The following is a 22501-nucleotide window of genomic DNA, read 5'->3' as shown; positions in this document are numbered from 1 at the left end:
CTATAATTTTGTATTCTGCATATTTCTGTATTTTTTATTTTTCATAATGAGAATAGATTAATATAGTCCTCATGCAATTTTAAAATGCAATTACAAATAAAGATGAAGATTTCAGTCATCTTGGCAGGCCATGAGTAAGGAATATTCAGAGCAATTTTCAAGGGGTCAGAAGAACCGAAGGGATAGGAGAATGCTGAAATACATCTGTGTAGCTTGAAAATTTTATAAGGCGCATAAATTATGTTTTTAATTAAAAAATCTACTGGGGGGGGGTACTGAAAGCCCGAGGAAGGATTGCGCTGGCAACTGAGGCCCAGAGGAGGGCAGTAGAGAGCCGGTGAGGTGGAAACCACAGAAAGGTTGTTCCCTCTGTCTCACAGGAAAAGGGCAGAGGATTCTTCAAACTTGCCTTGTGGGAGCCAGGACAAGCTTGTGTACTACTGATTCCAATGGGACCAATGCTAGTCAGACTTTGAGAGCAAGACAATCAGATAAAAGGCGGGAAATCAGGAAAGTGGCAAGGCTTTGGCCATGGAGAGCCAAGCAGAAAGAAAGTAGGAAGAGGCATTCTTTTTTTAATGTTCATTTATTTTTCAGAGACGGAGACAGAGAGAGAAAGACAGAGCATGAGCGGGGGAGGGGCAGAGAGAGGGAGACCCAAAATCGGAAGCAGGCTTCAGGCTCGGAGCTGTCAGCACAGAGCCCCACGCGGGGCTCGAACTCACGAACCGTGAAATCGTGGCCGGAGCCGAAGTCAGAAGCTTAACTGACTGAGTCCCCCAGGCGCCCCAGGAAGAGGTATTCTTTACAGAGAATCATCAAATAGGAGCCCAGGAGCAGAGCCCTAGGGCAGATGACCTAGGGAGATTTCTAAGGGTCTTGAGAAGGCAGCCTTCCCTGGTTGAAAGCCCTGGCTGAGTCCTTGGACCCTGCCTCTCTGCCTTTTGAAGCGGACAAGGATTTTCTTTTTTCTTTTTTTAAATATTGCTAAAGTGGACAAGGATAGGGACAGCCCTGAAGGATGAAGATGCAGAGACAGGATTAGGCGGCAAGTTCAGGGTCAGCTCCTATCTTTGCTTAAAATGTTTGATATTTTGTACATCATGGATTTCTTGCATTAATATTGATTTTGATTTTTTAAATTTTTTTAATGTCTTATTTTATATGTGAAAGAGAGACACAGACACACAGAGAGCAAGCAGGGGAGGAGCAGAGAGACCGAGACAGAATCCGAAGCAGGCTCCAGGCTCCGAGCTGTGCGCACAGAGCCAGACATTGGGCTCCAACTCACCAACTGTGACATCAAGACCTGAGCTGGAGTCGGAGGCTTAACCCACTGAGCCACCCAGAAGCCCCTTGGTTTTTAAAATATTGCATTGAAATATTGATCTTGATTACTGAGCGTTTGAGCACCCCTTAAATTGTGTGCCAGAGGCAAGTGCTTCGCTTCACGAGGCATCAGCCTTGTTCTGGCAGCAATAATAATAATAACAAATCCGAAGCAACAAATGAGGTTTTAAAGTATATCTATTAGGGGTGCCCGGCTGGCTCAGCCAAAAGAGCGAGCGACTCTTGATCTCAGGGTCGTGAGTTCAAGCCCACACTGGGTGTAGAGACTATTTAAATAAATATTTTTTTAAAGTACATCTATTATGCACAATTTTAATCAAAATTCTACCCCAGAATTTCTAAGCGAAATGACTTTCTCTAACATGCCGGTCAGGTAAACAAACCTACAAATAAAATCATATATATCCATGTTAAAGCAAAAAACAGACAAGTGCTTCTGCATCCATTGATACAGAATGGATATGATGTTAATATTCAAATTAATTTGGAAGCTATTTCTGAAATACTGCTTCAAGGTACTGCCTATTGAAGACTGAAATAATATCAAGTATCTTTTCTGACCACAATGGCATAAAACTAGAAATCAATTATGAGAAACAAACACTAGAAAGGAACACAAACACGTGAAAGCTAAACAACATGTTACTAAACAACCAATAGGTCAACGAACAAAGAAGAAAAGAAAAACCATACAATCATCGCAGGAGATGCAGAAAAGGCATTCCACGGAATACAAAATCTGTTCATGATAAAAAGTCTCAACATAGTGGGTTTAGAGGGAACATACCTTCACACAACAAACGCCGTATATAAAAATCCGACAGCGGACATCACACTCGATGGAGAAAACCTGAATTTTTTTCCTCTAAGATCAAGAACAAGACAAGGATGTCCATTCTCTCCACTTTTATTCAACATAGTACTGCAAAGCCTAGTTGTAGCAATCAGACAAGAAAAAGAAAAGGCATCCAAATTGGTAAGGAAGAAGTGAAATGGTCACTATTTGCTGACGACGTGATGTTGTATATCGAAAACCCTAAAGACGCCACCAAAAAAATGAGACTAAATGAATTCCATAAGGTAGCAGGATACAAAAGTAGTACACAAAAATCTGTTCTGCTTCCATACGCTAGTAATCAAGCAGCAGAAAGAGAAATTAAGGAAACAATCCAATTCATAATTACACCAATAAGAATAAAATACCTAAGAATAAATTTAACCAAGGAGGTGAATGACCTATATTCTGAAAACTATAAGACACTGGTGACTGAAACTGAAGACAACACAAACAAATGGAAAGATACGCCAAGCTCTTGGACTGGGAGAATTAATATTGTTAAAATGTCCATCCTTCCCAAAGCTATCTATAGATTCCATGCAATCCCTATCAAAACACCAATAGTATTTTTTCACAGAGCTAAAACAAATAATCCTAAAATTTATAAGAACCACAAAAGACCCTAATAGCCAAAGCAATTCGGGGGCAGAAAAACAAAGGCGGAGGTATCACAATCCCAGATTTCAGTATCCTACAAAGCTACAGTAATCAAAACGGTACGGCACTGGCACAAAAATAAACACATAGATCAACAGAACAGGACAAAGAGCCCAGAAATAAACCCACACTTATATGGTAAATTAATTTATGACAAAGGAGGCGAGAATATATAATGGAGAAAAGACGATCTTTTCAATGAATGGTGCTGGGAAAACTGGACGGCCACATGCAAAAGAATGAAACTCGACTACCTTCTAACCCCACACACAAAAATAAACTCCAAATGGATTAAAGACCTACATGTGAGACCTGAAACCATAAAACCCCTAAAAGAAAACATAGGCAGTAATCTCCTGGATGTCAGCCTCAGCAACATATTTATGGATATGCCCCCTCAGAAAGTTGAATGCTACCTTTTGTAGCAGCCCTTGTTAACATTTACGTTCCAAGTAGTATTCATTATGCTGATTAATTTTTTTTAATATTTACTTTTGAGAGAGACAGAGGGAATCCCAAGCAGGCTCCATACTGACAGCGCAGAGCCCGGCCCGGGGCTCGATCCCACAAACCATGAAATCGTGACCTGAGCTGAAATCAAGAGTCAGAGGCTCAACCAACTGGGCCACCCAGTCGCCCCCATGCTGAATAATTTTTCAGCTTAATAAACACATCAACTACCATAGAAATAACTTCATCATTAAAGGCAAACATATTTTTCTCATAACCCAGAGAAAGGGTTATGGCAAAATTCCCAACTATGTCACATCAGGTAGTTTCTTTGGTCTTTCTGTTCTCCACAGCATCTATTCAGAACTTTCCCCAGGCCTCACACCTCTGCCCCTTCCCCTTTCAAAGGGTGAGTTCTCTTGGCATTTACTAGGAAAATGGAAGCCATCAGATAGAAATTCTTCAAATTCCTCCCTCCAGCCCCTTATTCCCACCCCTACTCCTATCTGCAATGGCTCTGTATCAGATTACAACTTTTTGATCTGCAATTCTGTCCACTGGAAGCAGAGAAGCTCTGACTATCACATTCTGTACTGTCCCTAAAAAGCCTGGATCTATCTCCCACCTTCGATGGCTTCAACATCTTCCCCTATGCTGGCTTTCCCATCAGATTTTGATTGAGCTGGGCTTTTCCACTTTACAAAATGTCCTCTTAGGGCTGCCATACCCCTCTAGCAACCACCCTATCTTCCCCCTTTGCAGTCAAACTTGAAAGAATTGTCTCCAACACTGGACTTCCCTTTCTCAGCTCTCAATTACCCTTCAACCACTGAAATCTGGCCTCTGGCTCTACCTTTCCGCCGAAAGAGTGATCTTGCCTAGATCACCAGTGACCTTTTTGCTATTAAATCCATTTTAACTTCTTTCCAGACATTTGGCAATAGTTTTCATCGTTGACTACTCCCTATACCTTAAAAAAAAACTCTCTTCCATGGTTTCTAGGACCTTATACTTTCTTTGTTTTCCTCCCTACCTCTCTGCCACTTTTTTTTTAAAAAGTTTTTATTTAAATTCCAGTCAGTTAACACACAGTGTTATATTAGTTTCAGGTGTACAATATAGTGATTCATCACTTCCATACATCACCTGGCACTCATCCCAACTGCACTCCTTAATCGCCATCACCTCTTTTTTTTATATTCAATATAATTTATTGTCAAATTGGTTTCCATACAACACCCGGTGCTCATCCCAACAGGCGCCCTCCTCCCTGCCCATCACCCACTTTCCCCTCTCCCCCACCCCCCATCCACCCTCAGTTTGTTCTCAGTCCTTAAGAGTCTCTTATGGTTTGCCTCCCTCCCTCCCTGTTCGTAACTTTTTCCCCCTTCCCCTCCCCCATGGTCTTCTGTTCAGTTTCTCAAGATCCACCTATGAGTGAAAACACATGGTATCTGTCTTTCTCTGCCTGACTTATTTCACTTAGCGTAATACCCTCCAGTTCCATCCACGTTGCTGCAAATGGCCAGATTTCATTCTTTTCCATTGCCAAGTAGTATTCCATTGTATGTATAAACCACATCTTCTTTATCTATTCCTCAGCTGACGCCATCACCTATTTAACCCATCCTCCACCCCCTCCCTCTGGCAACCATCAGTTTGTTCTTTGTAATTAAGAGTCTGTTTCTCGGTTTGCCCCTCTCTTTCCCTTTTTTTCCCCTTTTTGCTCCTTTGTTTCTTAAATTCCACATATGAGTAAAATCATACGGCATTTCTTGACTTTCTTCGCTACATCAGCCTCCTTTATTCAATTTCTAAATGTTGAGGTTCCTCGGGGTTTGGTACTGGGCACTTTTCTCTCTGTGCCCTCTCTCCTTGGGTTGATCATATCCATTCCTATGGGCTTCGGTTAGCTTCTGGACTGGGTTTCTGACTTGGGTACATGAATCAAATCCAGACAATCTGTAAACTTGAACGGGTAAAAACAGATTTTTATTGTCACCAATCTCTAATGAAAATTTAGCATTTCTCCCAATTATAAATGTAGGCAACAAACCACAGTAGTATAACCAGTGTGACTTTGCCATTATTAGAAATCATATATAGCTTAATGTATTATACTTGTTGGAAATATCTCAAAATACTGTTTATGCTTATCATCATTTCAGTTTACAGTAGTTATTAGATCCCCGCTAGATCTCTTTAATGAGTCAATAAATGCATGTATTACTACAACACAAGTTTTGTATTAGATAACTATTTCGGTATAATTCACTGCCTTTATAATCCTATGCATTTCATTTTGTACATTTATTTTTTTTATTTTTTTTTAATCTTTATTTATTTTTGAGAGAGAGAGAGAGAGAGAGACAGAGTGCGAGCAGGGGAGGAACAGAGAGAGGGAGACACAGAATCTGAAGCAGGCTCCAGGCTCCGAGCTGTTAGCACAGGGCCCAATGCGGGACTCGAACTCACAAACCGTGAGATCATGACCCGAGCTGAAGTCGGACGCTTAACCGACTGAGCCACCCAGGCGCCCTGACCTTTATGACATTTCTACAAATTCATGCATTTATCTCTACCTTCGGTACCTCAATTTTGGTAACCATCTTCTCTGTTCTTCCTAAGTGGTCTCTCCACCAACTGACTGAGTTCCCTTCTAATCCCTTCTTTCCAGTCATTGTTAGAATGATCTTTCTCTCCCCAAGCACTGCGTTTAGTCTTCATATAGCCCACTCCACACTATCTTGTAATTACTTGTATTCCCTACTTGAATAGAAGTTCCAGGGATACAGGAATTTTTATCTTGCCTATTTGGGGATCTGCAGCATTCAGCATGGTATCTGGCATTAGAGGAGCACTCCATAAATGTTTGTTGAATAAATGAATGATTGCACTGAGCTTCAGCCTGCTGGTTCACAGCAGGTCAATAAAAAGGTTAAGGGACGATTCAAATCTTAATTTTCTTCTGACATAAATAAGATTACCAAAAAGGTAAGGCGGGAAAAGTTAATTTTTTTTTAATTTTTATTTTTTTATTTTTTTTGGAGAGAGAGAGAGCAAGTAGAGGAGGGACACGGAGAGGGAGACAGAGGATCTGAAGCAGGCTCTGCGCTGACAGCAGATGTGGGGTTTGAACTCACGAACCAGGAGATCACGCCTGAGCCAAAGTTGGACGCTTAACCGACAGAGCCACCCAGGCGCCCCAAAAGTTAATTTTAGTTATTTCATTTGAAAACTTAAATTTTGTGAGTAGGAAGTATGGCTTAGGAAAATTGACAAGACTCATTCCTTCTGTAATATTCATTTTTTTGCCAAAACATTAAATTGCCTATTAAATAGTGTGTTTAGGGACTTGCACACTGGAAAATATAGATGGCCACCCTGGGGGGAGGGTTATGCTTGCCCCTTAAGTTTTAGTCCTGTACAGAGTCGGGTTTTATTCTGGATGCTTGTGGCAGCAGCTTTAGTTGCTTTGTGCAAGAATCACAGGGAACAAAGGCACCTCTCTGATTTACCTGGTGTTCATTCTGTCAATTGGTAGATTTAATAAACAGAGAGAGGACAGGTCATGGATCCAAGGTAGGAAGAGCACCATAACGATATGTAAATAGCACTTGAAAATTAACAATACAGGCGTTGAACACAGACAGCTCCTAATCAGCACCCAAAAATTGAACTTTTTTTTTTAAATTTTTTTTTTCAACGTTTATTTATTTTTGGGACAGAGAGAGACAGAGCATGAACGGGGGAGGGGCAGAGAGAGAGGGAGACACAGAATCGGAAACAGGCTCCAGGCTCCGAGCCATTAGCCCAGAGCCCGACGCGGGGCTCGAACTCACGGACCGAGAGATCGTGACCTGGCTGAAGTCGGACGCTTAACCGACTGCGCCACCCAGGCGCCCCCAAAAATTGAACATTTTAAGGGAGCAATACACAAAGGTGTGTTCGGTGTGGCGGTCAAGTTAACCAAAAGGATGCATTCCAGCTTTTCAAGATTAATTTCAAAGCGTTACGAACACTCAAGGTCTAGGGGTGCCTGGCTGGCTCAGTTGGAAGGGAATGGGACTCTTGATCTCAGGGTTGTGAGTTTCAGCCCCATGTTGGGTGTAGAGATTACTTAAAAATACAATCTTAAAAAAAACAACAACACCGAGTTCTATTCTTTACAGCCTTATGTTAACTACATTAACCATTATAATTTATCTTGAAGTAAAATAACAGTTATTGTATTATAAAAGAATAGTTTGGGGCACTCTGAAACTTAACAGTTCACAAGGAAAAGATGAGATTCTGTGCATCATACCAAACCTTGATTTGAATTTTCATTGTAAATTTCTTTTCATCCTTTTTTATCATTTTTTTTTCACCATGATAAGTGTACTCTTTAATCCCCATCCCTCCACCTACCCCCCCTACCGGTGACCACCATTTGTTCTCTATAACTCAGAGTATGGTTTTTAGGTTGCCTCTTTTTTTCTTTGTTCATTTGTTCTGTTTCTTAAATTCCACATATGAGTGAAATCATATGGTATTTGTTTTTCTTTGATTGACTTATTTGGCTTAGCATAATACACTCTAGCTCCATCCATGTCGTTGCAAACAGCAAGACATCATTCTTTTGACAGCTGAGTAATATTCCACTGGATATATACATACACCACCTCTACCTCATCCATTCAGCAGTCGATGGACATTTGGGCTCTCTCTGTACTTCCTATGTAGTTGATAATGCTGCTATAGACATAGGGGTTCATGATACCTTTGAATTCGTGTTTTTGGGGGGGGGCAGTGATAAATACCCAGTAGCGCAATGACTGCATCCTAGGGTAAATCTATTCTTAATTTTTTGAGTAACCTCCACACTGTTTTCCACCGTGGCTGCACCAGTTTGCATTCCCACCAACAGTGCAGAGGGTTCCTCTTTGTCCACATCTTCACCAACATTGGTTGTTTCTTGTGTTTTTTATTTTAGCCATTCTGACAGGTATGAGGTGGTATCTCATTGTGTTGTTTTTTTTTTTAACATGTTTTCATTTTCGAGAGACACAGCCAGAGTATTAAGCAGGAGCAGGGGGGGTGGAGGCGCAGAGAGAAAGGGAGACACAGAATCCGAGGTAGGCTCCAGGCTCTAGGCTGTCAGCACAGAGCCTGATGCGGGGCTCAAACCCATGAACCGTGAGATCATGACCTGAGCCGAAGTGAGACCTCAGCTGAATAAGCCACCCAGGCGCCCGCCATTGTAGTTTTGATCTGCAGTTTCCGGGTGACGAGTGATCTTGAGTATCTTTTCATGGGTGTGTTGGCCATCTGGATGTCTTCTTTGGAGACATCTCTGTTCATGTCTTCTGCCCATGATTTAATTGCCTTATTTGTATCTCGGGTATTCAGCTGTACCAGTTCTGTATATATTTTGGATATGGGCCCCTTGGCGGATCTGTCATTTGCAAATATCTTCTCCCATTCAGTAGGTTGACTTTTTAGTTGTGTTGATTGTGTCCTGCACTGTGCAGAAGCCTCTTATTCTGATGTAGTCTCAATAGCTCATTTTTGCTTTTATTTCCTTTGCATCAGGAGACAGATCTAGAAAAAGGTTGCTATGGCCCATGTCAGAGGGATTATTGCCTGTGCCCTCCTCAAGGATTCTTAGGATTTCAGGTCTCACATTTAGGTCTTTAAAGCATTTCGAGTTTGTTTTGGGGTATGGTGTAAAAAAAGTGGTCCGGTTTCATTCTTTTGCATGTGTCTGTCCAGTTCTCCCACACCATTTGTTGAAGAGACTGTCCTTTACCCATTGTCTGTCCATTCCTCCTTGTCAAAGATTAATTGACCATCTAATTGGGGGGTTACCACTGGGTTTTCGGCTCTAGTCCACTGATCTGTGTGTCTCTTTTCATGCCAGTACCACACTATTTTCATTACTACCGCTTGGTGGTATCTTCATTTTTTATTAAGAAGAAGATTCTATAGACTTATGCCCAGGATGATTTAACTCATCTATAACACTTTAAGAACTACTGTGGCAAGGCTGCAAATGGCCTCCTTACCATTTAAGAAGTCAGAATAGTTCTTCAATATCTAAGGCAAAATCCCCTTTTCACTCTCTTCTCTAAATACCTCCCTCTGTGTGTGTGTGTTTTTTTTAACGTTTATTTATTTTTGAGACAGAGAGAGACAGGGCATGAACGGGGGAGGGTCACAGAGAGGGAGACACAGAATCTGAAACAGGCTCCAGGCTCTGAGCTGTCAGCACAGAGCCCGACGCGGGGCTTGAACTCACTGACCATGAGATCATGACCTGAGCCGAAGTCGGCCGCTCAACCGACTGAGCCACCCAGGCGCCCCCCTCCTTCTGTGTTTTTAATAATGCCCCAACCTTTTTGATTTGAGTTTGATAGACTATTTGATGGGAAGGAGAAACAAGTTGTTAAAAATCATTTGATAATATTTATACACACGAGCTTATCCTTCTCCATGGTGAGAGTATGTTGTCAGAACATGTCACAAATGGTGATGATGTCATAAACTCCTACAGCAGGCTGAGCCGTCTCAAATACAGGAGTTTCCTTGGTAGAAGAAACATTTGAACAAAGCCCTGGACATGAATCTTTTTATTTATGTCGTGCTTTTGGTTATTTGGACAAATAGTTGTTTAGATACGAACCAAAGTTATGGATCTCCTACCACAGGTAAGTGCCTAACCTGAAAATTTAGAAATTACGCTCTATTATGTTATACACTCGAGCACTTAATTAGACAAGCTAGCCGTGTTTAAGAAATCTGCTCTCTGTTGGGTGTTACCAGGAAAATACCTGAGGGTTTTAGTTCTGTGTGAAAAACCCAAGGAACACGGAAGCAGAAAGAGTACAGACATATTGTCCCCCTTCACTCCCCTTCCCCACCCAATCCACCAACCTCTGCCCTCAATCTGCCCTCGGTCTGGCATGGCACTTAACACATAACAGGCTTCAACGAGAGTTTTTCTTGTCTCGACCCTTCTCCACCATACCCATTCACACACAAACATTAACACTCAAGTACATTCATACGCGCAAGACATACACACACTCCAAAACCTAGGTAATGAACGGGGTGAGCAAGCCACGATGCAGGGATAACCCAGGGTATGTACTGATGAGCCAGAGATGCCTCCCAGATTTGGCTTCTAGACTGTGGCTGGGGATGGGGTAGAGGGAGGAAACTGACAGGGGAACGCTTGCCATGCTTTAACAAAATCACCGCGGAAAAGGTGTGATTTTGACCCTGAGTGGCAAACCGCTATCAAATGGAAGAAAACTGGATTATCTAACACATTTTCTGGGGATATAATCTCTTTGACAGGAGCCAAGCACGTCGAATCAATGGACGCCAAACTGGACAGCTTCAGGAGACGTCTACTGGTTATCACAATTGGTATTATGATTATAGCTTTCGTATTCACCTGTTTTTGTTTCATCCATTACAACTGTCTGAGCGACGACACGCCCAAGGCAGAAACGTAAGTTTTGCACCTTTAAATTGAGAATACGTGTGTGTACGCATCGCGGAGGCTTCGTGGGTGCTGAGGTTACGTCCCGTGAACCCCAGACTTCTAAAGAGCTCATCTCGTGGGTGGATACTCCACTTCAATAATATCAGCTCTGAAATATTCTCAAGTACATTAGCAATTTTAGCCTGTTGTAAAGCTATGTCCCATCGAGGGTTCAGCCGAGCCCCAGGCTATTCATTTCATTGTAAACTGAGTCTAGGAAAAGAGGGCCTGACTATCTGACCAAGACAGGGAGAATGAAGAAGCGGAGTGACAGGGAGTGGGGTCTTTGCATTCCCAAAACAATGAAACCTCTTGGACGGTCACCATTTTAAGACCTAATGGCATGAAACATCATTCACCATTGTTGTTCTCATAATCTCAGTCCCTGCCTTTCATATAGGAGGGTCAGGCTGACCCTGATATAGTAGTTCCCTAAAAATCTCCCAATACCAGGACTGAGGACGAACATATAGCCAGTGCTCTACCCCTGTAGTGTTCGAGGGATGTCGTGAATGTAAATCTGCATGGATAGGTAACGCAATGGCGTAGAGATGACAGGAAAGAATGACTCCGGTCTAAAGAGTTTATTTGTTTCTTATGACACGTTGTGACGGCTGTGTAGAAGTTGCTGCTCAACTTGCGGCCTTTTATGTTTTCAAGTTTAATTCTCAGAATAAGTGAAATTCCCTCTGTCCTTCTCCACGGTAGACTGGAAACCGCTCTGTGTCTTTCCCTATGCAGGCTACGTGGTGAAGTAATGTGGATGAAAGAGTGAAATACTCTTAACAGAAATAAAAAGCATTCGGCATGAAGTCATATCTGTAACCTGAGTCGCGGCTTTCACCACACTCCAATTCTTCCTGTGTTTGCTTTTCCTGCTAGAAGCAAAAAAAAAAAAAAAGACCAAAGTCTAAGTTGACATAGTAGCCTGTGTCTTGTGATAGCGATAGTACTTCTGTTTTAAATTGTCGTATTCTAAGTTTTCTATGTTTCCAGGCTCAAGAAAGAAGGTGTGCCAGCCAAGTCGTCCACACCATCATCCAAAATGTCATTCAGCGAATCCAAGACAGCCAGCACATGCAGTCTAGAAAACCAATCCCTGCCGTCTGCTATAGACAAGTTATCTAGTGTCTCATGTCCGGAAAAGTCCTCCATATCATCCAGCACAAAAAAGTCCGTCGGGCCCTCGAGTCTAGAAAAGCTGTGTGTGTCCTCTAGTACACAAGAGTTCAACAAACCGTCAAGTCAAAGGAAGAAAAGGCCACCGTGCTCAGTAAAAAAATTCAAGTCATCGCACCTGGAGAAGCCATATCGAACACGCAATCTGGGAAAGCCATATAAGCCAGCTCGTGGCCATAAGCTAGTTGGTCAGGCCACTTCATCCTACCGAAATAAGGCAGCGAGGCCACCCCGGCCGGCCGGTCTGCAATACGCAGTCAGGCCAACCAAGCCACTTTGTCCACCCCACCCGCAAAGTCGCATCTCGCCACCCAAGCGATCCAGTGTGCAGAAACTAACCAAGTCCCCTAGACATCGTAAACTCAAAGGGTCAGTTTGTGCCCGTAGCGCAGAGATGTTATCGAGGCCTCAGTTAATCAAGCCTTGCCGGCGCTATAAGGAAAGATGTCTCGTCTGCCAAAGTTCTGAGCCTTTGATCAGTAATATATCTGAGGCACAGAATAGAAATGCTCAAAACCCACTTTGTCCAAGTGAAGCGAAGCCTTGCGCCCAGTCCTTTCTCAAGGCAGATTACAGAGACAACGTATTCCGTGGCAACGTGAGCTACAGTGATACTATGACATATGACAGTAATGACAGTGATAGGGAGGTAACCATTATTTGCAACATGAAACACGAGGCCACCCCTGAACGCATCCAAGATAATTAAGGACTCAGTGAAAAGAAAAACCACCTGTGAAGAAGCAAACTTACACCAACTCTCTCATGCTCACTGTCTTCTAAAACACTGATAGTGGGAAATCTATTTGCAATCGTCATTGAGATTACTCCTATCCATCTGGGAAGCAAGTGATTTAAAAAATGATAAATAAACGCATGATGTAACAAATGCTTTTGTTGTAATTATTTTTGCATTTTAGAGGCATGAGGCTCTTTCGATGTATCTGACTTGGATCTGCTCACTGGAATGGGAACCAGGAGCATACAGGCACACGCCAATCTAAAACAGGTATTGCAAACTACATGGATGGAACTGGAGGGTGTTATGCTAAGCGAAATTAGTCCGTCAGAGAAAGACAAAAATCATGCGATTTCACTCATATGAGGACCTTAAGAGACAAAACAGATGAACAGAAGGGAAGGGAAGCAAAAAGAATATAAAAGCAGGGAGGGGGACCAAACAGAAGAGACTCACAAACATGGAGAACAAACAGAGGGTTCCTGGAGGGGCTGTGGGAGGGGCGATGGGCTAAATGGGGAAGGGGCATTAAGGAATCTACCCCTGAAATCATTGTTGCACTAGATGCTAACTAACTTGGAGGGAAATTAAAAAATAAAGCAATCAGTTAATTAAAAAATAAATAAATAAAAACGAAAAATCTGACAGAAAAATACATACCTACATACATACAAGTTCTAATACCACTGTCTTATTGGGGTGGCCATTTCCTAATGGATGTAAATATGGGAGCAGTATGTTGTACAGCCGACACTAATACAATGCTGTATGTCAATGACTCTTCAGTTTAAAGGAAAATGTTGAATTCAACAAAATCAGGTCACAGCAACCAAAAGAAAATACATAAAAATAAATAAGTAAGAAACGCCGTGGCAGCTACAGACTTGATTTCCTACTGGCATTACCCTTTTTTAAAAGACAAACTCTGGGGGCCCCTGGGAGGCTCGGTTGGTTAAGCTCCTGATTTCCGCTCAGGTCATGATCTCACAGTTCCTGAGTTCGAGCCCCACGTCAGGCTCTCTCTCGGCCTCAAAATAAACGTTAAAAAAAAAAAAGTGATAGGCTCCTCTGACAGAGCCATAAGGTGTCCCTGCGTGCATGTATTTTGAAAGTCATCTTTTTTTTTTTTAATTTTTTTTTCAACGTTTATTTATTTTTGGGACAGAGAGAGACAGAGCATGAACAGGGGAGGGGCAGAGAGAGAGGGAGACACAGAATCGGAACCAGGCTCCAGGCTCTGAGCCATCAGCCCAGAGCCTGACGCAGGGCTCGAACTCACGGACCGCGAGATCGTGACCTGGCTGAAGTCGGACGTTTAACCGACTGAGCCACCCAGACGCCCCGAAAGTCATCTTTCAGATACATGGGAAGGGGAATGGATAAGAATATAAAACGAAATGAGATGGCCGTGTAATGATAATTGTTGAATCTGAACACTACTTATGTGGGCGTTCTTTACACTGCGCTATCCACTTTTGTATATGTTTGAACTGTTTTTCGTAGTAAATAGTTTAAAATTTTAATAGTAACTTTAACTTGTATTTGTAAATTTAGAAGACTAGGCTTTTCTAACCCACAAAAATCCTAACTCTTTACAGTTTTTCTTTCAAAAAAAAATTTTTAACCATTATTTTGAAAGAGAGAGAGAGAGAGTGAGCACATGTGTGCACAAGCCGGGGGCAGGGGGGGCAGGGCAGAGAGAGAGAGAGAGGGAGAGAATCCCAAGCTGACTCTGCGATGTCAGCCCAAAGCCCGACTTGGGGCAGGCCCCCACAAACCATGAGATCATGACCTGAGCCCAAATCAAAAGTCGGACCCTCAACCAACTCAGCCACCCAGGCACCCAGAGCATGATACTCTTCATCTTGGGGTTGTGAGTTTGAGCCCCACATCAGGCATAGAGATTATTTTTAAAAATATATATGCCCCCAATACCATTGTCTTACTAAAAAATTAACAATAATTCCTTAATGACAATTGTCTAGACAGTATTCAAATTTCCTCATCTATCTCCTAATTTTTTTTTTATGGCTGCTTTGTTCAGATCATGTTCATCAGCATTTGCCAGCATCTAAGACTAAAATTAAAATTTTATTGGCTAATTTGGCTTCATACTCTACAACAATTTTAGAGTTAATCTGAGCTGTTAGTAGACTAGAAAACAGTAAAAGTTGAAATTGTATGGCTTTCAGTTTAAATTCAACCAATGCCTTACTAGGCAAAACCAATCTAAGCTCTATTCCCTGTCTCATTTCGAAGACTAGAGATTTGTAATACTTTAAAAGCTCTGAATATTAATATCTAATTAAAATGACTGCCAGTGACAACCAATGATAATGACATCTTAAGAACAAGTTATCTGCATGACTATCGATGTTCCTTTCTCAACCACACTTAATTATAGAGTAGGAATCTGAAGAATATTTGAAGCTCATTCAATATATAATATCCTAATGCATTAATGGGGGCTTCACACATAAAGCCAGTATAGAATAAGTGATAAAAATATGGACCACGAGGGGCGCCTGGGTGGCTCAGTCGGTTGAGCATCCGACTTCGGCTCAGGTCATGATTTCGCGGTCCGTGGGTTCGAGCCCCGCATTGGGCTCTGTGCTGACAGCTCAGAGCCCAGAGCCTGTTTCGGATTCTGTGTCTCCTTCTCTCTCTGACCCTTCCCCATTCATGCTCTGTCTCTGTCTCAAAAATAAATAAACGTTAAAAAAAAAAAAAAATATATATATATATATATATATATATATATATATATATATATACGGACCATGAGTCAGAGAAGAACTTTAGCCAAAAAATAAAAAATAAAAAAATTTACCAGTGGAAACTTGCCCAAGCTAATAATTAAAATAATGAAGTCCTGGGGTGCTGGGTGGCTCAGTCAGTTAAGTGTCAGACTCTTGGTCAGATCATGGTCTCAAGGTTTGTGAGACTGAGCCACCCATTGGGCTCTGTGCTGACAGCACGGAGCCTGCTTGGGATTCTCTCCCTCCCTCTCTCTGCCGCTCTCTCTCTCTCTCTCTCTCTCAAAATAAATTAAAAAACATTTAAAAAATCTTTAAAAAATAAAAGAGCTAAGTCCTATCAGTACAATAGATAGTCTTTAGTACTTCTTGGAAATGTCCTGATTTAAGTAAGAGAGTCCCAAATTTCTATTTCCTGCCTTTCCTGCAGCCTTGCCTCATCTCTCCTGGCACCTTACTCCTTCCTTCTCTCTCACTCTTTTTCCTTTTCCTCTGTTCAGCAAGTCAGGAGCGTATGCTCGGTGGGCTCGCGGCTCCCTTGCATTTCCGTTCTCCAGAAGGCACCGTGAAGCCAGTTTCAAGCACGGCCCCTCGCTCTCAGACCATCCCCGTTCTCTTTCTGTTGAATCCACCTTCCTTACACTCATCTCCAAACCTCCTACCTCACTCCTGGCTATGGGACTGAAATGAATCATATTTTGCTCCTTCTATTTAGTAAAGCTCTTTCTAAAAACCCATCATTGGGGCGCCTGGGTGGCTCAGTAGGTTAAGCAGCTGACTCCTGGTTTCGGCTCTGGTCGTGGGTCTCACGGTTCCTGAGTTCGAGTGCCGCCCGCAGAGCCCGCTTGGGATTCTCTCTCTGTCCCTCTCTCTCTGCCCCTCCCCTACTCTGTCTCTCTCTCAAACATAAATAAATAAAAACTTTTAAAAACTTAAAAAGAAGCAAAACCCATCAGTTAAAAAAAAAGGTGTGAAAAGGTCAGATTTCCAACATTTCTCACATATATTTTCTACATGGAACGATACCATCATGGAGCTGAAAGGATGCTTAGAGATCCTCTCTTCTACCCTCCTGTGGGGAGGAGGAGCTGGGAAGAGCTGAAGAAATGCTCCTTCAGCAAAAGGCCACTTTTTACCAGAGGTGGGAGGCCAGCTGAGCGGGGCTGGGGATCACAGATCTTTTAAGTGACACACGGGGGGGAATGTTTATGGTGGTGTTAAGCAGGGACTTAGTAAAAGTCTTCAGCTTGATCGATTCCCCAAATCCTACAGTCCCTGCCATACTGTGTGCAATCCCTAAAAATTAAAAGCAGCAAAAGAAGGAAAATAGAAGTCAGAAAAAGCTACGTTGGAGGTTTGGCCAAGTCTCTCCTTAATGGTAACTCATATACAACCCTCAATTATCCCGGTGCTGCTGCGACCTTAGAAAACAAGGGTTAAGCATGATTAATTAGTTTTGCAATTATTTATACCATGCGTGGAAAGGGCCATTTTTGAAATAAGCAAGGGCTAATTATAACTTACGTCTAAGAACTTTCAGATAGCTCTCCTTGTTTAGAATAATCCCATGTGCCTGAATCAAAATAACACGCTGCAAAGACGGCTGCAGGAGAAAAAATAAATTGCCATAAATGTTATATATTAAGTATTTTACTTAAAAAAATAAAATATAGGGGCGCCTGGGTGGCGCAGTCGGTTAAGCGTCCGACTTCAGCCAGGTCACGATCTCACGGTCCGTGAGTTCGAGCCCCGCGTCGGGCTCTGGGCTGATGGCTCAGAGCCTGGAGCCTGTTTCCGATTCTGTGTCTCCCTCTCTCTCTGCCCCTCCCCCGTTCATGCTCTGTCTCTCTCTGTCCCCAAAAAAATAAATAAACGTTGAAAAAAAAATAAAATATAGACACAATATAGCCATTTTTCTCTGAATAGTAGAAATTTGCTGATAATGAAAAAAATTCATGTATATCCTCCATCATCAAGCCCTTCCCTTAGTCACCTACTTTCCCAGTAACATACACTATTTTTTAAAGTTTATTTTATTTACTTTGAGAGAGAGGGCATGCACAAATACGAATTGGAGAGGGGCCGAGAGAGAGAGATTCCCAAGTCGGCTCCAGGCTGCCAGCACAGAGCCAGACATGGGGCTCGATCCCACAAACCATGAGATCATGACCCGAGCCAAAATCAAGAGTCAGATGCTCAACCGACTGAGCTACCCAGGTGCCCCTATTTTTTAATATATTTTTTCAATGTTTATTCATTTATTTTGAGAGAGAGTGAGAGAGAGCAGGGAAGGGGAGAGAGAGGGAGAAAGAGAATACCAAGCAGGAGCCACTCAGTCAGCACAGAGCCCAACATGGGGCTCGAGCCCACAAACCATGAGATCATGACCAGAGCCAAAATCAAGAGTCAGATGCTTAAAAGATTTTTTTAATGTTTATTTATTTTTGAGAGAGAGAGAGACAGAGACAGAGTGCGAGCAGGGGAGGGACAGAGAGGGAGGGAGACACAGAATTCGAAGCAGGTTCCAGGCGCTGAGCTATCGGCACAGAGCCCGAGGTGGGGCTCGAACCAAAGAACCGTGAGATCATGGCCTGAGGTGAAGTCGGACGCTTAACTGACTGAGCCACCCAGGTGCCCCAAGAGTGAGATGCTTAATAGACTGTGCCACCCAGGTGTCCCCCTAGTTTTCAATATCTTATTGAAATGACCAAAGACGGGTAACTGCAAAGAGTCAAAGAAGAAACGAAGGCCTATGATAACGAATGGCTGGAAAGTCCTGGAAATATTAAGAGTGGATTGTATCTATCATATCTAGACTTTCTCTGCCATTTTGCAAAATAAGAAAATCCAGGGACGCCTGGCTGGCTCAGCCAGTAGAGCATGCGACTTTTGATCTCAGGGTTGTGAGTTCGAGCCCCACGTTGGATATGGAGATTATGTAAAAAAAAAAAATTTTAACTCTTAAAAAATAGATAAGTAAAATAAGAAAATCAACGTCAAATTCCTTGATTGCTTGGCTACAAACTGGAACACAAGAATGTGACTGAGCTTCTCACCTTTCATTTCTACATGTTAGTCTAGAGTAGAAAGGCAGTCACGGCAAAGTTAAAGAAAATTCTAATGTACTACAAAACCAGTGGTGGATATTATAGATTATTCGCAATTAGGGCAGTCAGCTTCTGAAAGTGACACTTGTTGGCAACAGGAATATATCTCTGTCGTGAACAAGTCTCTTTAATAGACCTTAGTTTCGTTGAAAGAACAGCACTGACAGAGCGAAGTTGTTGGAAATAAAGCTTTCTGTGCTGATCTCTCGAGGTTACTGTAGGACATAATGAGAACACATTACATACCCACTAAAAATATTGAAGTGATGGGGAGTAAGGTGTTTCAGGACCCATATGACAATTGCTAGAGTGGTAGACAGTCCGCAAACCAGTCTGGACTACCATTCTCTAATTCAACCCACTTTTCTTGTTTCATTTCCTGTTACCATGCACTAAACTCTACATGTCTAAAATAGAGTTTTAGGTTACTCTAGAGCTTTAAGCCGCTTTTATGTTGTAGCCAATTTTCCAAAGAACATCTCCCCTATTCATTGAGTAGGTACTTGAGGCCGAACGGGATGGAAAAAGCATTTTTGTGTGACCATGACATCCCAGGGGTCCCGCATCTATGCCACATGTTGTTAGTTTCCTTTTCTTTTTTTCCTTGGTGTTTATGAAAACATTTTTTTTTTTTGATGTTTTTCTTTATTTTTGAGAGAGAGCATGTACATGCGTGGAAGCGGGGGAAGGGCAGGCAGAAGGGCACAGAAGATGGGAAGCAGGCTCTGCTCAGACAGCAGGGAGCCCGACGGGGCGGTGGGGGGGCCCAAACTCATGGACTGAACCGTGAGATCATGACCTGAGCCGAGAGATCATGACCTGAGCCGAAACCAAGAGTCGGACGCTTAACCGACCGAGCCACCCAGGCGCCCCCTTAGTTTCCTTTTCTAAAACTCACGTTTTTTTGTATCCCTCCGTTGTACTACTGCAGGTAATATGGATCAAGTTTTATTCAGACATGTAAGGCCTCAGCCGGTCTACCACACAAACATCCACAGTGAAACATTCTGTAAGAAGTACTCAGAAAAGAGGAGAAACAAATCCAGGAGATGTTGCAAGAGATACGCAGTTTATGAATGATGGAATACCTTCCTTTACAGGTTGAATCGTGCCTCTCCCCCAAATCCATATGGTGGGCCCCCAGTACCTCGGAATGTGGCTTTATTGGGAAATCAGGTCATTGCAGGTATAATTAAAGGTGAGGTCACAGCATAGTAGAGTCCAATATTACTTGTATTATTAAAAAATGGGGAAAGTTGGACCCAGATGTACAAACAGAGAGAATGCCATGTGAAGTTTGGAGTCAGGCCCCTATAAGCCAAGAAACTACCAGAAGCTGGGAGAGGGGACTGGACAAGATCCTTCCCTAGCACCTTCAGGGGGTGGGGCATGACCTTACTGATACCTTGATTCTCGGACGTGTAGCCTCCAGAACTGTAAGATGATAAATATCTGTTGTTTCAGCCACCCAGTTTGTGGTACTTTGCTATGGCAGCCTAGGAAACTAATATACTTGGTGAAGATTGCTACTGCCTAAAGAATAGTCAAGATCAAATAATAGACAACTGTGAGGGGGTGCTAGGGAAGGAGGGTCTTTTACACCCCATCATTTGCGCTGACTCCTTCCTCCCCAGGAAAAGGAGTGGCTAATCTGACTGTAAAGAGTTTAACACGCATTAGGTCACTCATACCTAGTAGATAAGGTCGCTCCCTTGAAGGGTGACCCGTCTTTGCCATGCTATCTGCATAACCTGTGACTGGGTATGTGACACAAGTAGACACTCTCTCCATACACGAATAGGCAGGCTGATCCCAAGATTACAATTCCAGTGGAAAGTTGGGGGCTCTGTTTTGAAGTGGAAAGGGTAACAGGGGCATCTACAATCGATCTCGAAAGAGCACTCTGTTGGGTTACTGGGTCTTGGCCAGCCACTGATAAATAAATCAGTCCTCTGTAGTCAGTACATTGTTTTCGATTTGGTTACTGAAGAGGAATGAGTAGGGCTGAAAACCCTAAACAAATCCTCCCCAAGAGCCACAAGCCCTGGTCAATACCACTTCAACTTCTTTTAAGAAACTCTTACAGGAAGGGCGCCTGGGTGGGTCAGGTAAGCGTCCCACTCTGGATTTCAGCTCAGGTCATGATCTTGAGGCTCATGACATCAAGCCCCTCGTCGGGCTGCGTGCTGACAGCATGGAACCTTGGGATTCTATCTCTCCCTCTCTCTCTCTCTCCGCCCCAACTCTGCTCATGTTCTCTCCCTCTCGAAATAAATAAATAAACTTAAGAAAAAAAAGAAACTCTTACAGGAAAGTTATTTTTTGAAATTGTGACATTTGTTATATATTCGTGGTGCTCCGAACACTGTTGAGTGAGGTACACAGACATAACATCGGTCAGACTCTATCTCCAAACAGCTTCTATTCTGTGAATGAGATAGCCCCGCCCCCCCCAAAACTATACAAAGTCAGCCTGAAAGAAAATAGCAAGCCTTCAAAAATAGAGTCAATAATAGTGAAACATGCAATATTCTAAACTTGCACTACTCCTGTGGCTACACTGAATCTCTAATCGAGATATTTTAGTGTAGGATTTTTACCCACACTGTAAGGGTAACAGCTGTTGACTTACTAGAAAAAAATATCACTGGACCAGCTCAAGGGGTGACTCCAAAGGAAGACTCAGGGGGGACAGGGTCACCAGAAGTAGCAAATTAAAATATACGATGCCCAGTCAAGTGGAATTTCATATAAACAATGAACAATTTTTTTTGGATGCATCTGTCAAAGAATATTCATAATTTATGGGAAATTCAAATTGAATTGGGCATCCTCTATTGCATCTGGCAATTCTACTCAAGGAGGATAAAGAGAAGAACATACGTGAGCAGAGTAGATAATCTGCTAGCCAGCCTCTTCAGGTTTAACCTGGCGTATTCATAGCTCTGAGAGGGACAGCCCTTCCTACGGTGTGATTCTACTGCCCTGGGCCATCAGATTTGGTTTCTTGAGAATTTCCAATAAGAGACACAGAGACTCTAGTGAGAGAACTATGTGGATGCTTGAATTAAATAACATGTAGAGTAGGGCTGGGAAGGCATATTAGGTGGAAAGGAGATGACAGTCAAAAGAGAGACACAAGCGTAGAAGAGAGACACTATGTGGTCACTGAGGGAAAAAGCAAGCAACCTGTTTCTGCCAATTCCAGTCTTAATTACACTATTGCCTGGCTGTGCTTCACAGCCCAAACATTTGTGATATTGTCTGTTGTATTTTTTTTTGACTGATAAAGTTTTATTATGAATGCAAGACTGTTTTCTGAACGCGGTAACTTCGATTTTCCTTTAGTTTCTTTTTTTTAAATTTTTTTTTAAACTTTTTAAAAATTTACACCCTAATTAGTTAGCAAATAGTGCAACAATGATTTCAGGAGTAGATTCCTTCGTGCCCCTTCCCCATTTAGCCCACCCCCCCTCCCACAACCCCTCCAGGAACCCTCAGTTTGTTCTCCATATTTGTGAGTCTCTTCTGTTTTGTCCCCCTCCCTGTTTTTATATTATTTTTGCTTCCCTTCCCTTCTGTTCATCTGTTTTGTCTCTTAAAGTCCTCCTATGAGTGAAGTCATATGATTTTTGTCTTTCTCTGACAGACTAACTTCGCTTAGCATAATACCCTCCAGGTCCATCCACGTAGTTGCAAATGGCAAGATTTCATTCTTTTTGGTTGCCGACTAATACTCCATTGTATATATATACCACACCTTCTTTATCCATTCATCCATCGATGGACATTTGGGCTCTTTCCATACTTTGGCTATTGTGGACAGTGCTGCTATAAACATGCGGGTGCATGTGTCCCTTCGAAAGAGCACACCTGTATCCCGTGGATAAATGC

The 22501-nt window shown here is 42.5% G+C and overlaps 1 protein-coding gene and 1 long non-coding RNA gene across 2 annotated transcripts; one reads left to right on the top strand and one right to left on the bottom strand.

Moving 5' to 3' along the window:
- Positions 1 to 4349: 4349 nt before the first annotated feature.
- Positions 4350 to 4952, bottom strand: LOC125157553 (uncharacterized). The gene is made up of 2 exons (XR_007149007.1): positions 4911 to 4952; positions 4350 to 4480 (listed from the first exon to the last, which is right to left on the bottom strand). It is a non-coding gene; the product is annotated as an uncharacterized LOC125157553 (long non-coding RNA).
- Positions 4953 to 9882: 4930 nt separating this feature from the next.
- On the top strand, positions 9883 to 12822 carry CXHXorf66 (chromosome X CXorf66 homolog). Its single transcript, XM_047844393.1, has 3 exons — positions 9883 to 9984; positions 10637 to 10793; positions 11823 to 12822. Exons 1-3 carry the CDS (start codon positions 9897 to 9899, stop codon positions 12712 to 12714), a joined length of 1137 nt encoding a protein of 378 aa, XP_047700349.1. The 5' UTR covers positions 9883 to 9896; the 3' UTR covers positions 12715 to 12822.
- The last annotated feature ends 9679 nt before the right edge of the window (positions 12823 to 22501 follow it).

The sequence above is a fragment of the Prionailurus viverrinus genome, chromosome X, assembly GCF_022837055.1.
Source record: "Prionailurus viverrinus isolate Anna chromosome X, UM_Priviv_1.0, whole genome shotgun sequence".
Classification (NCBI taxonomy): Eukaryota; Metazoa; Chordata; class Mammalia; order Carnivora; family Felidae; genus Prionailurus; species Prionailurus viverrinus.
This window is presented reverse-complemented; position numbering and strand designations above follow the sequence as displayed.